At 35.6% G+C, this 17,028-nt stretch overlaps 2 protein-coding genes and 1 non-coding gene across 3 annotated transcripts in view; 2 read left to right on the forward strand and 1 right to left on the reverse strand.

The window, feature by feature from the left end:
- LOC116124389 (pEARLI1-like lipid transfer protein 2) overlaps positions 1-17,028 on the forward strand; it is a 65,985-nt gene that overhangs the window by 30,662 nt on the left and 18,295 nt on the right. The window lies entirely within an intron of this gene.
- LOC116124487 (putative lipid-binding protein AIR1) lies at positions 2,391-3,174 on the reverse strand. Its single transcript, XM_031410228.1, has one exon. The coding sequence runs from the start codon at positions 3,108-3,110 to the stop codon at positions 2,622-2,624; it is 489 nt and encodes a 162-aa protein (XP_031266088.1). The 5' UTR covers positions 3,111-3,174; the 3' UTR covers positions 2,391-2,621.
- On the forward strand, positions 12,942-13,048 carry LOC116124507. Its single transcript, XR_004127219.1, has one exon. It is a non-coding gene; the product is annotated as a small nucleolar RNA R71 (small nucleolar RNA).

Below are 17,028 nucleotides of genomic sequence, written 5' to 3' on the forward strand. Positions count from 1 at the left end.
CTCAAAGTGTAATATTGCAAAATGTAAAGGGTTGTCTTTGTAAAACACCAAAACGATGGCGTTTAGAGAAGTTAGTTGAGTCTTCGTTCTTGTATATAAACTAAACTAACTTTACTCTTTTCAGTTAAAGAATATAGTAGCTGAAGTTTCTTGATTATTCCAAAAAGAGCTCAATTCACTTTTTGTTTCTTTCTTGTTCTTGAACATCTGGTGGATTGACAAGGCTTTGTCAGTTAGTTGTCTAAGGGTTTCTTGCACAACGATTCGATATTATCTTCTTCATTCTTACATTTATCTTTGAACCTGAATATTCCTTTGTGTGTTCTCTAGAAATTCCTTAGAGAGTTTATTCATTCTAGGTCAGGTTCCTTTAATGGTTTTGTGCTCAAAATACTTATCTTTATTGTTAAGTGTGTGTTGGAACACGGTTCCATCGACGGAAGTGTAAAGGGATTTCAAGCTGTGGAGCTGAAGGTTGTCTTCGATATTAAAGCTTGAGTGGAGCTCGAGCTATCAAGGAGGTTTTTTGGAAGCAAGTTGTGGATGAACATTGAATCAACCAGAGGGTGACGTTAGAGTGCTATGAAATAAGGAGTATTTTATATTTGTTTGCTTATCTTCAACCCTATAATGAACTTTGAATGTTTGCTATAGTGGATTTGCTTCGTCTGGACTTGGTCCCATGAATGTCGATAGTTGGTCGAACCATGTAAAAAATCTCTTATATGCTTTACTTTATGTCCTTGATGATTGGTAATGTGTTGTTGATGAATAGCATTTCCCACAAACATAAATGAACTCAATCAACTTATTCCACAATAGTTTAATGAAGTTGGTTAATTATAAACTTTCAATAGTGTATTTATAGGTTTGAAATCCGTCCTCCCTTGGACCTAGTTTCACAAGCCCATTCATCGTGGGGAAAGAAAGCTGGCCAAAATGTATCGGGAGCTGGTTCAAGCCCTCAAATCCAGTGCTCCTCCATGTATTAAGCTTTTACTTGATCGTTAGTTCGTTACACTTTTTTCCTACGCATATTCCATAATATTGTATCATCTGGTTAAAATAATTTGACTTAACTTGTTTTGTACATGATCCAATGGATAAAAAAAAAAAAAAATTATTAAAAAAAAAAAAAAAAGACAGACAATTGATAGATGATTAGATGGTGTGTCCGTGTGCGATTATTGACCCATTCTTTTTGACATTATTATTGCAGGAAGAAAGTAGCAGATGAAAATCGATTAGTGGAATTCAAACAGTAACAGAGAAATGGAATCTTTGCCTTTTCGTATATCATGTAATGAAAGAAAACGAAAAAAACTTTGTTTTTCTTGCTTTTTGCATGTGAAGATGCGTTTACCTTACCAAACTATCAGTCACGGACTCTACTGTAGCTGCTGGTGCTTGCTATATAGACTATAGACTTTATCTAAATTTCGCGGCCCAATAATTGAACTTATTAGTATATACGACCAAATTATCCCAGGATATAACCGACATGATGTAAGAATGATGAAGACATGTTTCCCTTAGGGTATAGTCCAATTCCACTTATAAGCATCGCATGCATAATGTCTATAATCTTATATTTCTTTATTTTGAATATTAGATTTAACGTTCTTCATAAGCCAGTCATTTGGAACTAAGTAGCCGACCTGGCAAATTATTTATTTGGCAACAAAGCCTGTCCTAAGGGTTTTTGGTATCATTTTTCATCAATCTCACAACTTAATGTTTCGATTAATTTTCGTCCGGAGGCTTATGTGACATGCAATCGTAGCTGTATAATACATGCTTATATTTACAGAAGAATTTGGCTTTTGCAGAAGATCGAAGTTTGTGTTCTGTATGATTAATTAGTTCTTTGTTTTTCTCTCTCCTTAAAGGCCAAAGGAACAAGTACGCAAAAATCCAAGAACCAGTAGATGAATAAGAAACAATGTAGAAAATTTTTTTTTCCCCTATAAATACAGCCCAAATCCTAAAGAAAAGATAGGCAAAATAAAATAATATTTATATATAAGAGAGGCGTAGGAGGGAATAATAATAGATCTTCAGTGGTGAAACCAGCTGCCTCCCTCACACATTAGGTCCTTTGCTTCTTCATGATTGTTGGGGTACTACAATCTATGTTTTATTTGATGTTTGATTTTTTTCTCACGTTTTCCATTTTGTTTCATACAATTTTTCAATTTTTTTTTCAGTCTATCATGAATTTTTTTAGATCTCCTTTGAGGAGTAATATTTGTTACACCTGATTTGTTGTCATCACTTTCTTTTAAATTTTTTTCGAAAACCCTAAAAATATCTTGTCAGAAATTATTTACAGATCTTCATAAAAATTATGAAATGTTTGCATTTAAAAAAAAAATAGTATGAGATCAAGAAAACAACAATTGAAATATTTATAATAAACACGTATAAACCATGTTGAATATTATTTCCCAGAGAAGTACACAATAGTGATGACTAACAAGGGAAACAAGACAAACTTATTCACTATCAGCCCACAATCAGAATACCAGTAAACCATTACAACGAAAGTTAAACAAGCAGTAAACCACGATAACACATAATTCATAATCTTAGAACATGGAAACAAAGAAATAAAAATATTATTAGTTACACTGGAAGCCAGAGGGAGCGTTCCTAGAACAGACATTTAAAAGTAAACTGAGTGATATAGGGAGATTAAGGTTGATACCCAAAATGTTGGCTCTGATGGCAGTGCAAAGGCAAATTGCAGCCTCAAGATCAGCAAGGCCTTGAATGAGAGTGCAGCATGGAGTTACAGGTGGTGTGCCAACCGTCACATTCAGCAGGGAACCAAGCACTCTAGCGCAAACACCTAGTTTAAGAGCATCCCTGGGGCAAGAAGCTCTGCCCGTGCCCGAGCCCGAGCCCGAGCCCGAGCCAGAGCCGGAGCCGGAGCCGGAGCCGGAGCCAGAGCCAGAGCCAGAGCCCGAGCCTGAGCCTGAGCCTGAGCCCGAGCCTGAGCCCGGGGGTGGCTTTGGTTTTGGGCAAGAGCCACATGCAGTGACTACGGAAAAGAAGAGAATGTTGAGTGCAAAGAAGAGGGCAACTGATGCTGAGGTTTTTGAAGCCATGTCTAAAATCCTGACAGCTTCCAGCTTATAATAGTAGTATAGCAGAAGCTGTAGGAGAGAGTATTTGAGATTAATTGTGGTGCAAAAATTTGTTGTTAAGGGTGGGATTTTATAGGGTTCTGGAGGATGAGTCGGTTGCTTTTGATGTTAACATATAATAATTATTAAGCCGTAGAACAATCCATACACCCATGTGTACTCTTGAAGTTTTAGCTGGCAACGCAAGAGATTTTAGTGCAAAATTTTGGATGTTTGTGAGGTGGGGATTAAACTGCCAAGTTGATCCTGACCAAGCATCAATCCAAGGATGTATCTAGGACAATTTAATGGCTTGCACTGAATTTTTATCTATTATTTATGTGCATCGTAGGTGGAACCCATTTAGTCTCATCATCTCTGCCAGTTCGTAAAACTATGTACAATACCGCTGTGACGAAATAAATTTTGACCATATATTATCAATGCATGTACAATACTGGACCGTTTTCCCCTACTCGTTAGATAGTCAATATTTTCTTTTCATTTCATTTTTGTTGAATTTCATCTAGATTATCTATATTTTCTTACAGTTTCAGCTTCCTTCCAAATCAGACCACTTATTTTGGCTGGGCTCAGAGGACAAAAAGGATATATACAAAATAAAATCTTGTCCTCCTAGTTTGCCACAGTTATTCTTTCAGTAATTAATCAGTGTTATATATCGACATCAATCTTTTCTATATGGCCATCACTTGGATCCAAATATCATTTTTCTTCTTTTCCCGATATTTACACAAGATATAACATTATGAAAATTCATAATTCAGCATGACAAACGGATCCAAAAGACCTAACGCAAAGATTTCAATAATGAATATGATGAGGACACTTGATAAACCAACGCCCTCAAGATTTTTCTCATCAATTCTGTTGGTTATTCGATAATATAATGAGTCCACAGTTAGAGATAGAAGGTAGCTAGTAGTTACTTCCTTGTTGGATTAAAGTTCTTCTACAGTGAATAGTGATTTCCATATTGTCATTTTCGTAGTGGAAGTTGCTTGCTGGATTGGTGTGTCACGGGCATCTTAAGAACCTACCATATGGGCTCCACAATATCGCATCGATGAAATTGTGTGTTCATCTTAAAAAAGAATATATAAATTAAACATTGTCGTGACTTGTTATTTTTTCTTCTTTTCATATTTTGTGGAGCCATCTCAATTCTAATATCTAATATTTAGTTGTTGACTAAGACAAAATTTGTAGCTTGTGATTAACTTGAGATATGATCTTCAAAGTTGAAAAAGTAAAAAGTTTAAGTATTTTCCCCCTGCCAGAGGTCACAAAGGTTGTTAATTAAGCATCCGAAATTCAAAGGCCTCCCCATATAGACGATAGATAGTCAAGCACTTCTAACTTTTACGAGACCGATACTTAATTAGTTCCATTTCATTCTGTCGATAACAGTAGTGCTAAAATGTGTATGAAAACATCGAAACATTTATGTCTATATAAAATAATTTAAAAAGATAGCATCAAAACTGTTAGCCAAAATCAAGCAAAGCTTGATCAATGGCTTGAATTAAGCAAGACTTGATTCAAGCCATTGAATTGCTTGATCAATGGCTTGAATCGAGTCTTGCTTAATTCAAGCCATTGATCAAGCTTTGCTTGATTTTGTCTAACAAAAACAATATTATATATATTGGATAGGTTTTAAACCGTCTGGCTACATACGAAAAAAAATATATTGCCAACTTTTTTAGATCGGTGAATTGAATAAAAAATGTGCAGTTTTCTTACTTTTAAAACAGTCAGTTGCAGCTGAATTGGTCTGTTCTTATTTACGGCTATAAACGATATATATGTATAAAAAAAATTCATCTGTCCGCTTTGGATTTATTGCTCCGAATTCTCTATGCGTAATTAATTAAAGCTTTCTATCACTTCAAAGATTTTAAAAAGGTTAAATATGATTTTAGTTTGTATATATCTAAGTACTGAGACTTCAACAATGAGCTCTACCAAACTCTACATAACCCTCCATGCCGGCATATGAATGATTGAGCCAAAACTCAAAGGTAAGGATTAACATGCCATAATATACCCGATATTATCATAAACTATCCTTAAGGTTTGCGTTTTTAAAAGTGGAGAATAACTTTGCCAATTTTTATAAGGACCCTTGCAATTTTAAAAGCATATCACTACCGCCCTTTTGTCCTCAATCCATCAAATTGACATTATAATTAAACGGGTAATGTATTATAATACTTCTTAATATGTTATTTTTTTTGGTAAAATAGATGGTTGGCCACCCACTTGGTATAACTTGAACTCAAGATCTCCTGATCTTTAACCCAGCACCTCTCACTCCCCTCACCATCCGGCCACAAGTGGGTGGTTTTCTTAATACCGTATGTTATTCCACAAGTGTCTAATTGAATAATTTTTTTCAAATTACAAAAGAAAATTAAAATTAAAATAAAAGATAAAATAAAATGGAGTTAGGACAAAGGGATATCAACAATATGGTTTTAAAATTGTGAGAGCTAAATATGATAACACTTCGACAAAAAATTATAAGTATGATAAAACTTTACAATGTTATCATGAGAATGATATGCTTTTAAAACTAAAAGGGATATCTTTGACAAAAATTGACAAAATTATATAAACGTAAACTTTAGGAGTGGTTAATTTATGATAATATTCCAATAAGATATTTTGCTGATATATATGTAAATCAAAATCAGTAATTTGGACAACAAAGACCAAAGTAGTGAGCTATATCGATCGCAAAGAATGTTTTGAGGATTAAGACCTGTGATGCAATGTGTAATTTTGTTATAAAATTGTTATGTACCTATTAGACTTCAAACCAGTTAAACTTTATGACAGCAAGATATGTTATTGGCTTTTCAGTTATTGTGTATTTTACATTTATATGAATAAGAATCTAGTACTCTACCATGTTGTGTCGTTCGAAACAACTATTAGCAAGTGCACTAGTCTTAAGTAATATAGTGTAACAAAATACAGGTTATCGTACCCAAGGGTTATCGTACCCAAGGGATTGTGTAAACAAGTACTAAAATGTTAATTAGTCTTAACTTTATCTAGATAGTCAAAACTTAAAATGGTGATCTTTAAAACTAAAAATATTAAAAGCTAAAATATTATAAACGAACAATTGCAGTAAAACTAAAATTAAGAATTCAATGAGAGAAAATGGCAAAGACTTTAGGCTCATCTATAACTTCTCTGCACCCCTCAATTTACTATGGTCAATAATTTATTTAAGTAATGTGACAACGGGATTTCCTAGGTTAACCAATATTCTTTTTCAAGCAATATTAATTCTACTTCTATCTCACAACCTAGATATCTTTATATAGATTTAATGAAATAGACAAGCATTAAGCTTTATGAAATCCTCTAGCTTTCAGCACAAGTTAATCTTGCCTATGACTATTGCATGTATCAATTCATATATCTCTATATCCAATCAATCCATGGCTTATATTACTAGAGCACTCATGTTATATCTCCTCTCGGTCTCAATCACACAAAACAATTCTATTAGAAATTGATCAGGTTCCTAATAGCATTAAGCACATAATATAAGCTCGTCATTAGAAAAATAATTCACTTACCATACAGTAGAAGATTAATCACAGATCCATAAATAGACTAACCCTGGTCTTAGCCTGAGAAAATTAGTTCATAATAAAAGAAATAAGAGTAGAATCCAAGAAATAAATCATATTGAAAAAGTAAAGACAAACTCTATGATGAATTTTGTTCTTGATTCTCCTTTTTCTTTTGTTACACAATAATCTCTCTCAAGAATAGGCAAAATTTGGCCCCCTAAGAAGTAATCTTAATCACACTTAAATACCCCAAAAGAGTCATAAGCGAACAAGGAAAGAAAAACTAAAGAAAAAAAAAACCTTAAAAGTGTCCGACAAGGCCCTGGCCGTTTCCAAATGTACGTCACCACAGCCTAGGCCATGGTGCTTCCTGTCCTTGTTATTTTATCCTCATTCCACCACCATGGTCATGGTGAACCACCAAGGCAAGGCCATGGCCTTCAAAATTGTCAGCTAATCTCAATTTCTTCAAGCTTTGAATCCTAATTTCATTCCAATGCTCCAATCTACTCAATTAACGCCTGAAAATTAAAAAATTCTCCAAATAAATAGCTGACCATTCACATCGCAAACTTAACAAAAACTAACATCAAAACAAAGAAAACAAATGAGAAATTAACTAGAAGACTATAAAAACAAACCTAAAACACTAAATTTATGCAACTTATCACACCAGATTCCAAAATAATTGGACAAAAAAGTCATAGTAAAAGGAATTTTAATAATTAAATGTGGACTTTGGAAGTGTGCATGTGACTAGTGCCCATTCAGATTGTCAAAATTTGTTTTTCAATTGAGCGATTGAAAGTCAATGAATTCAGTAGTTTGAGGAAAGAATGGCAATCAGATAACAAGTTATATAAATATGTCAATGTCTTAAAAATTGTTGCAAGATAACAGATCGTAGTAGCAGGTATCCTTCTCACCAATCACTATCAAAGTTACTGTAGAATATTATATTTGTCAAACTTATGAGTTGTGTATGCAGAACAATTATGTGTGCACATTGGTTGTCAATCTTATGATTTGGCTTATGTCCTTTGTTGTGTGTATCCCATCAAGTTCTACGTACACACTGCTTGCTAGACTTGTGTCTTGGGTTGTTTCGTTCAGAGTGTGTGTGCTTAATAGTTTGTGCTTACACTCTTGCTTCAAACTTTTGCAACCTATCACAAAATTTTGCCCAACAATTAGTTAAAAAGGCAGAATGCTCAATGTTGCGGCATTATGCCGCGACACAATTTTTTTTTTTTTTTCACCTTCTTTACTTGTTCCCTACAAAACAATCAAAAGAAGTCTTAGCTAGAATACCATGACAACAAAAAAAAATAATGATCAAACATAAGAATACAACAAAATAAAAAAAATAAAAAAAAATTAATGAAATTGAGTAAAAAGAACTTGGGTTGCCTCCCAAGAAGCGCTTAGTTATCGTCCGTAGCTTGACGTTTCCTCATCTTCACTTAGGTTCATGGAGAGAAATCGAGACCCTTTCATCTTCCACTCTATTTTCAATATAGGGTTTCAATCTTTGCCCATTTACCTTGAACGTTCCTTTTTGGGGATGATGAACTTCGATAGCCCCATGTGGGAACACTTTGCTCACAATGAACGGTCCGGACCACCGTGAGCGTAACTTTCCCAGAAAAAGTCGTAGTCTAGAGTTGAATAATAATACTTTCTCACCTACTCTAAACTCCTTTTTGACGATGTGCTTGTCATGCCATTTCTTAGTCTTCTCCTTATAAATCCGAGCACTCTCGTATGCATTGTTGCGAAACTCATCCATTTCATTAAGTTGTAACAACCTCTTCGTTCCCACTAATTTTGGATCAAAGTTCAGAAACTTCATAGCCCAATATGATCTATGCTCTAACTCAACCGGGAGGTGGCATGCTTTCCCATATACCAATCTATATGGTGACATTCCTATTAGTGTTTTGAATGCCGTTCTATATGCCCATAGTGCATCGTCAGGCTTCGTGGACCAATCTTTCCGAGAGGAGTTTACTGTTTTCTCTAGGATTCTCTTTAACTCCCTATTAGACACCTCCACTTGCCCACTTGTTTGTGGATGATATGGTGTCACAACTCGATGTGTGACTCCATACTTACTTAACAAAGTCTCAAATTGTTGGTTACAAAAGTGAGATCCCCCATCACTTATGATAGCTCTAGGTGTGCCGAACCTTGAGAGAATGTTCTTCTTTATGAACTTCACAACGACACGAGCATCCTTGGTAGGTAGTGCTATGGCTTCCACCCATTTCGAGACATAATCTACAGCCATAAGAATGAAACGGTTAGAAAAAGAAGATGGGAAAGGTCCCATGAAATCTATGCCCCACACATCAAATATTTCTACTTCTAAAATGTTACTAAGAGGCATTTCATTTTTCCTAGAAATATTCCTAGCCCTTTGACATGCATCACAAGTTAAAACATAATTATATGTATCTTTAAAGAGAGTGGGCCAGAAAAATCCTGATTGAAGAACTTTGTCGGCCGTCCGTGTTGCTCCAAAATGCCCTCCGACTTCCAAAGAATGGCAATGTCTAAGTATGTTTTCCATCTCTTCCTTTGGGACACATCTCCCTATCATTTAATCAACATATTGCTTGTACAAGAATGGATCCTCCCAAAAGTAATACTTCAAGTCAGAAAAAAATCTCTTCCTCCTTTGGTATGTCATTCCGGGAGGTAACACCTTCTTTGCTAAGTAATTGGCGATGTCAGCAAACCACGGTCCATCTTGCACCGCAAATAGTTGCTCATCCGGGAAGTGTTCATTAATTGGCTTTTCGTTCCTTTGATCTTCTTCCCTTCTTTCCAAACGAGATAGATGGTCCGCCACTTGATTCTCGGTTCCCTTCTTGTCTTGAATTTCCAAGTCAAACTCTTGAAGAAGTAATACCCATCTAAGCAGTCTTGGCTTGGAGTCCTTCTTTGCTAGGAGGTACTTCAAAGTAGAATGGTCGGTGTGTACAATGACCTTTGTACCTAACAAATAAGAACGAAACTTGTCAATTGCAAAAACAACTGCTAAAAACTCTTTCTCCGTTGTGGCATAATTTAGTTGTGGTCCCGTCAATGTCGTACTAGCATAGTAAATGACATGCAATACTCTACCTTTTCGTTGCCCTAATACAGCACCTATTGCATAGTCACTAGCATCACACATCAATTCAAAAGGTAATTCCCAATCAGGCACAACAATTATAGGAGCAGATATCAATTTAGCTTTTAGACATTCAAATGCTTCTAAACACTCTTTAGTGAAATTAAAAGATGCATCCTTAACTAACAAATCACAAAGAGGTTTAGAGATTTGAGAAAAATCCTGGATAAATCTCTTATAGAAGCCAGCGTGTCCAAGGAAACTTCGAATGGCTTTTACGGAATTAGGAGGTGGTAGTTTCTCAATGACTTCTACTTTTGCTCGATCTACCTCAATTCCCTTGTTGGATATTTTATGCCCTAGCACGATTCCTTCTTGTACCATGAAGTGACACCTCTCCCAATTCAGAACTAAATTGGTTTCCACACATCGCTGCAAAACCAAAACCAAATTAGATAAACAAGTATCAAAAGAACTACCAAAGATAGAAAAATCGTCCATGAAAATTTCAATGGACTTCTCCACCATATCCGAGAAAATGGACATCATGCAACGTTGAAAAGTGGTTGGAGCATTGCATAATCCGAACGGCATTCGTCGATAGGAAAATGTTCCATATGGACACGTGAACGTAGTTTTCTCTTGATCTTCTGGCACTATTTCTATTTGATTGTACCCTGAGTATCCATCAAGGAAGCAATAGAATTCATGGCCTGCTAACCTCTCCAACATTTGATCTATGAATGGTAATGGGAAGTGATCTTTGCGTGTTGCAGAGTTAAGCTTCCAATAATCAATGCACACTTGCCACCCTGTAACTGTTCTTATCGGAATGAGTTCATTATTGTCATTTTGCACTACAGTCATTCCTCCCTTCTTTGGTACAACTTGGATCGGACTCACCCACGCACTATCAGAAATTGGGTAAATGATCCTCGCATCCAACAACTTCAAAACTTCTTTCTTAACCACTTCTTACATTGTTGGATTGAGTCTTCTTTGTGGTTGCACCGTCGGCTTATAACTTTCTTCCATTAAAATCTTGTGCATGCAAATTGAGGGGTTTATGCCTTTGATGTCTGTAATTGTCCATCCGATTGAGGACTTGTAGTTCCACAGCACCCTCAATAGCTTTTCTTCCTCTACATCACTCAAAGAAGCATTAATAATAACAGGATAAAACTTTGAATTTTCTAAAAATGCATACCTTAAGTGAGATGGAAGTTGTTTGAGTTCAAGTTTTGGGGGCTCCTTTGTCGATGAGTTGGAATGGCTCTCTACCGCATTGATTTCATGGAATTTCTTGGTGTATGGAACTTCAATTGATGGTAGAGCATTTAAGAAGCTTAGACATCCTTTCAACTCTTCTCGATCCACTTCATCTTTGCTTGTCCTAGCGTTAACTAGACAATTCTCTAAGGGGGAGCGTGGGTAATTTTCTTCTATGGTTTTGGCAATGATATCATCAAGGACACTTTTCGAAACAAGTATCTCCCTCGGATGGGTACTTCATGGCATCAAACACATTAAATTCTACTTGTTCATCCTCTACTCTTAAGATTAACTTTCCTTGGTGGACATCTATCAAAGTCTTACCCATAGGTAGAAAAGGTCTTCCTAAAATTAGAGGCACATCCCGATCTTCCGCCATGTCAAGCACAATGAAGTCTACCGGGAAAATCAATTTCTCTACTTTTATTAAGACATCCTCTAGTACTCCCCTAGGATATTTTATAGATCTATCTGCTAATTGAAGATGAACAATGGTCGGTTTTACTTCTCCTAGGCCTAGTTTCTTATAAATTGAAAATGGCATCAGATTTACACTAGCACCTAGATCACATAAAACCTTATCAAAATGGATTACCTATTGTGCAAGGAATTGTGAAACTCCCTGGATCTCTAAGCTTTTGTGGTAGTTTCTTCAATAGCAATGCACTACACTCTTCCGTAAGCATCACTATCTCATGTTCTCCAAACTGCCTTTTTTGTGTAAGGATATCCTTTAAGAACTTGGCATACTTTGGCATTTGCTCCAACATATCTACAAAAGGAACATTTATGTGTAAGCTTCTAAACATGTCCATGAACGAACCAAATTGCTTGTCCAATCTTTGTTTCTGAAGTCTATAAGGATACGGAAGAGAGACTTCCTCTTTCTTCACATCTTGGGCTTTGTTCTCAAGTTCTGATTTTGTGCCTAGGCATTGTGTTGAGGCATTCTTCATTCTGGATTTTGTGCCTAGGCATTGTGTTGAGGCATTGTTGGTTCTGTCCAATTTCGTATCTTCAGCTTTTTCCTTAATTTCTTCAGTTGTTCTTGATTCTTGTAGCTCTTTGCCACTTCTCAACATGATGGCATTGAGTTACTCCTTTGGATGTTTCTCTGTATCGCTTGGCAATGTCCCTTGAACTCTTCTCGCTAAAATATTGTGGATTTACCCAATTTGAGTCTCAAGGTTCCTAATAGATGCAGATTGATTTTGAACCAAGACGTCGGTCTTTTCAAACCTCTTGCTTGTCTCCTCAATGAACTTGGTCAATGCATTTTCCAAATTTGATTTTTGCTCTTGATGTTGAAAAGCAGGAGCTTGTTTTTGCTCATTGTTGTTGCTCCATGAAAAATTTGGGTGTTTCCTCCACGCTAGATTATACGTATTGGAATATGAATTCCCTTGCCCTCTTTGGAAATTGTTAACGTAGTTGGCTTGTTCAGGCTGAGCAAACTAGTTTCCCTCTTGGCAATCGTTCGACGCATGATTTCCTACACAAAGGTCACATGTTAGAGAGGAAGATTCAATTGCATTTATTTTCAACACATTACCTAATTGCTTCTGGATGTTCGTAAGTTGAGCAGCCAATGCAATGTAACTGTCAACTGCGTGCACTCCCGCTGATCTCCTTGTTGAATTGCTTTCTGGAGTCCTCATATAGTTGTTGTTCACCATCACCTCTATCAAACTGTATGCTTCCTCTGGCGTTTTATTGTTCAAGGCTCCCCGACTTGCAGCATCAATCATAGCTTGAATGGTTGGTAGCAACCCTTGGTAGAACGTTTGCACTTGTGAACAAATTGGTATACCATGGTGTGGGCATCTCCATAAGAGATCCTTAAACCTTTCCCATGCTTCATACAATGACTCTTAATCTTGTTGGTAAAAGTTGGTAATCTCACTCCTCAGTTTGGCCAACTTGGCAGGTGGAAAGTACTTAGTGAGGAACGCTTGAGCCAACTCATTCCATGTCGTGATATTCCCAGATGGCAATGAAATCAACCAAGCCTTAGCTTTATCCCAAAGAGAAAATGGGAAAAGCCTTAGTTTGATTGCATCCTCGGATACTCCGTTATGCTTGAATGTGTCGCACAACTCCAGAAAATTTGCGATATGCAGGTTGGGATCATCATTAGGTAACCCAGCGAATTGGATCGACTGCTGAATCATCCCGATAATTGCTGGCTTAATCTCAAAATTGTTCGCTTGAACGGTTGGTCTCCTGATGCTTGAATAACAACCATCGACAGTAGGACTAGAATAGTCCTTCAATGCTCTCTGAACTGCTTTTACACTACCCACTGCATCTCCTCCGACGATATGCTCATCCTCAACCTCTTGATTTTACACATTCGGATTGACAAATCCTGTGTTAGCCATGGCTCTTTCAGATTCAGCTTGCCTCTTTTTCTTTCTCAACTGTCTAGCGGTTTGTTCGATCTCAAAATCTAGTGGATTAAGATCACCCCTACCTCTTGAACGTAAACTCTTCAGATTCTAGCTGAAAACAACAAACAAAGCCAACGCAAATAAAAATTTCAGTAGGCAAAAATAAAAAATCAAATTAGCAATTAAATATTTCGTATTGATATTGGTAAAACAAAATAGTTCCCCGGCAACGGCACCAAAAACTTGTTGTTGATTTTCGCAAGTGTACGAAATAGTGCAAGTAATAAAGCTCGAGTAAACGAGTGTCAAATCCCAAGGGAACTACCTACCAAGTACCAAACTAGTATATTCTATTGCTATTTGATAAAACAGAATTTTAAGAATGACTTTATTGAAAAAGTAATAAACTAAAAACTAAATAAATGCAGAATTTATAAACACTTTGATGTAAAGATCAATATGGCTAAACCTAGGGCATAGATTTCGCACCAATTTAATCCTATGCATTGACAATTATCGTTAACCCAATTAAGGTTATTCTAAAGACCAAACTCCCTAATATTTCGCTAACTTTCTCTCGAACAATTAACAAATTAACTCCTAATTACTAACCCAAATTATCTCTAATCAGATTTAAGAAATTGGAGATCATTAAGTTCTATGAAATTTATCAGAGCCTCACAGATCGCGGTAACCTATCTCTAGCGTTCGCTCAATCTATGGTTTTATTACCTTAGACTAATTAGGTTTCATCTCTCGATCTCAACCTAACCGATAAAATCATTCAACTCTAGGGCCCTTAAGAATTGAAAGCTTTAAGCATAATAATAAAACTTAAAACAAAACTTAATAAAGATTAGCAACAAATAATTCAATGCATATTCATAAAATTGGGCTACATCTTAGCAATAGAAAATAAAATTAGTTCATACTTTCAGTAATCAAAGTCATTGTATTCATAAACATGAGTATAAGAAAGAGTAGAAAAACTTCTCTAATTGATGACTCAAAATTGCAGGAATTTCTAATCCCCAATCAGCCGCTGAACTTCTCTCCCTCTCCCCCTAAAAAACATCTATTTATACTCCTAGGGTTTTAGGGTTATGATTCCTACTATCCTAATCACATTAGAACTCTTAAAAAAAGGAAATACACGTCATAAATTTAAAGTAAAAAAGTCCATAATCGCAGTTGTGCCGCAACATTGTGCCTAGGCATAGTTGATTCTACCCCAGAACTCACAATCCTGACAAGATGGTGGTTTTTGAGCATGATAACGTTTGAATCTTGCCAAGTGGTAACATATGAATTGTAGCCCTTTGAATCAGCTTTCCAAAGGTTCAAGAATCATCTCAATCCAAAATCTACAGCTCAAGTTATTGTCAAATTACTGTCGCATGTTCAAAACCAGAGCGTTTTCCAGGATTTTCACTTTAACTTCAAATCACCCTAACTTCTTCGTTTCAGCTCCAAATCACGAACCATTTGATTCTTGTCATCCCAAATTCCATCGTCGATATAACCTTCATCTGAATATCATCATTAAGAACCTGAAAACACTCGAAACATCCCCGTGATCCCATAAAAGACATTTATGAAATAATTAAGTTAAATTTCACAATTTAAACACATTTTTCCACAAATAATCTAATTGAATCACTAACAAAATATGTGTTTTCAAGCTTTTATCAGTCTCTCACTTTTAGGATCTTTTTACATGTGTCATGGTATCCTTAAGTGGTCCTAGAGAATAAAGTTTCTTTTCCCAATTTGTTTTATGGTCCAGACCAAAAGAATGAATATTTTCCTTATTTGGACAAACATCGGTTAGCCCTTTGTTGGTTGACATGGCACTATAGTATTGAGCAAGAAACCCTACATTATATAATACCTTTTCTTACATGTATGAATCTAACCTTTTGATATTTTGTTTCATTTGTACTCTGAAATTTCTTAGAGTATTCTTTTTCTTAAGGTTCATAGGTTCATTTCTTTTTGTGCCAAAACCTCACCATATCAAACGTAGACTTGATGGTTCTTGGAACGTGGTTCCTTTGTTGATGCTGGTGCTTGGCATCGGTGTTTGAAGCTTAGTGGTTCACAAGCTATTTTCGAGTGTGTTCTTGACGTGAAGAAGATCCAAGGAGTTGCAACACGTTAAGGATTCAGAGTGTGGTGCTAAGCGTAAAATTGAACAGTGAGTTCTTTTTACTGTATCTTAGATCAACTTTGAACATCATCTTGTAATGTGTTTTTAACTTAGTAGATTGCTTCGATCTAGACAAAGTCCCATATATGTAGACTAAAAGTGGATTTAGCTTAACTATGTATATGGTTGTGTTCTTTATTTTCCGCACTTGTGTTTGAAGTGGTTAAATTAGAATTGTCTTAATCCACTTGGTAATATCTCCGCTATACTTAAAATGGGTAACCACTTTTTAAAGTGAGTTAAATCTACAACTCTCTCCCAACAGTTACTGTCATCAATCTTAGTGTTAATTCTATTTTCTACAGGATCTTGGTTCTTCCAGCATGGCTCAACAAGAATCAGAATAATCTGCATTTACTAGATCGATCTCCTACTCTAACTAGCCTAGTTGTCAAGAATTCACAATCAAGGCTTATTAGTGGGTCTCCCTACTCTAGGCTTTATTTGATATGAGCTGAGCGTGAATGATAATGCATTACCTAATAATGACTCCACCCTACAACGGAGTTGTTCAATAATACAAGGAATGTTATCAATAATTGTTGGCTATGATCTGTTTTATATTACATGTGTTGGGTAGTTGGACCAGAAACTACGTAACATGTATTTTGGATAATATATATCGAAACAGTGTAACAGAGTATAGATATAACACATAAAGTAAATAAAAAAAGAAATGATATGAAAAACAAAGAGAGCATAACATTAAGTAAACAATAATAGGAAGTAGAATTAGAGTGAAAAAGGCAACATTAAGTAATTTTCACTCTATTATTTATTAAGTTCAAATGGCGTTACAAAAAGAGACACGGCTAAAGTTTGTGTAAAAATCCATTTGCATTTGTAACATCCTCAAATTATCGAACCTTCATTTTATTGTTATGATGTTATCTTTCTAGATTTTTTATTCAATCTCTGTTTGAAAGGCACATTTTGGCACATTTTTCCTCAGCGTTGGTTAGGGCCGAGATGCATCATACTAGAGTTCTATTGTGAGATTTTTTTTGTCAAATATTTTGGATTAGTATAATTTCATATATGATATGTTAGAAAATTTCCTAATTATGGGCTAACATGAATTATATTTTAATTTAATCAAACCGAATAAACACATAATCTAATGAGATATTCTAATGGGCTTTGTGATCATTTATTTTGAAAGCTTTATACACTTTATATTTAATTGATTTGGATTATACTGATGTAAGTGTGGGCTACGGAATTTATTGAGCCCATAATGGGAGGGTTCAATAAATTATTATTAAAAGAGCTAGGTCCTATTTCCAAATGCACG

The sequence above is a fragment of the Pistacia vera genome, unplaced genomic scaffold (assembly GCF_008641045.1).
Source record: "Pistacia vera cultivar Batoury unplaced genomic scaffold, PisVer_v2 Contig152, whole genome shotgun sequence".
In the NCBI taxonomy this organism is placed as follows: domain Eukaryota; kingdom Viridiplantae; phylum Streptophyta; class Magnoliopsida; order Sapindales; family Anacardiaceae; genus Pistacia; species Pistacia vera.

Excerpts from the sequence above, each read along its gene's own strand:
- LOC116124487 (XM_031410228.1), bottom strand. The coding sequence starts at position 3,110 with ATGGCTTCAAAAACCTCAGCATCAGTTGCCCTCTTCTTTGCACTCAAC.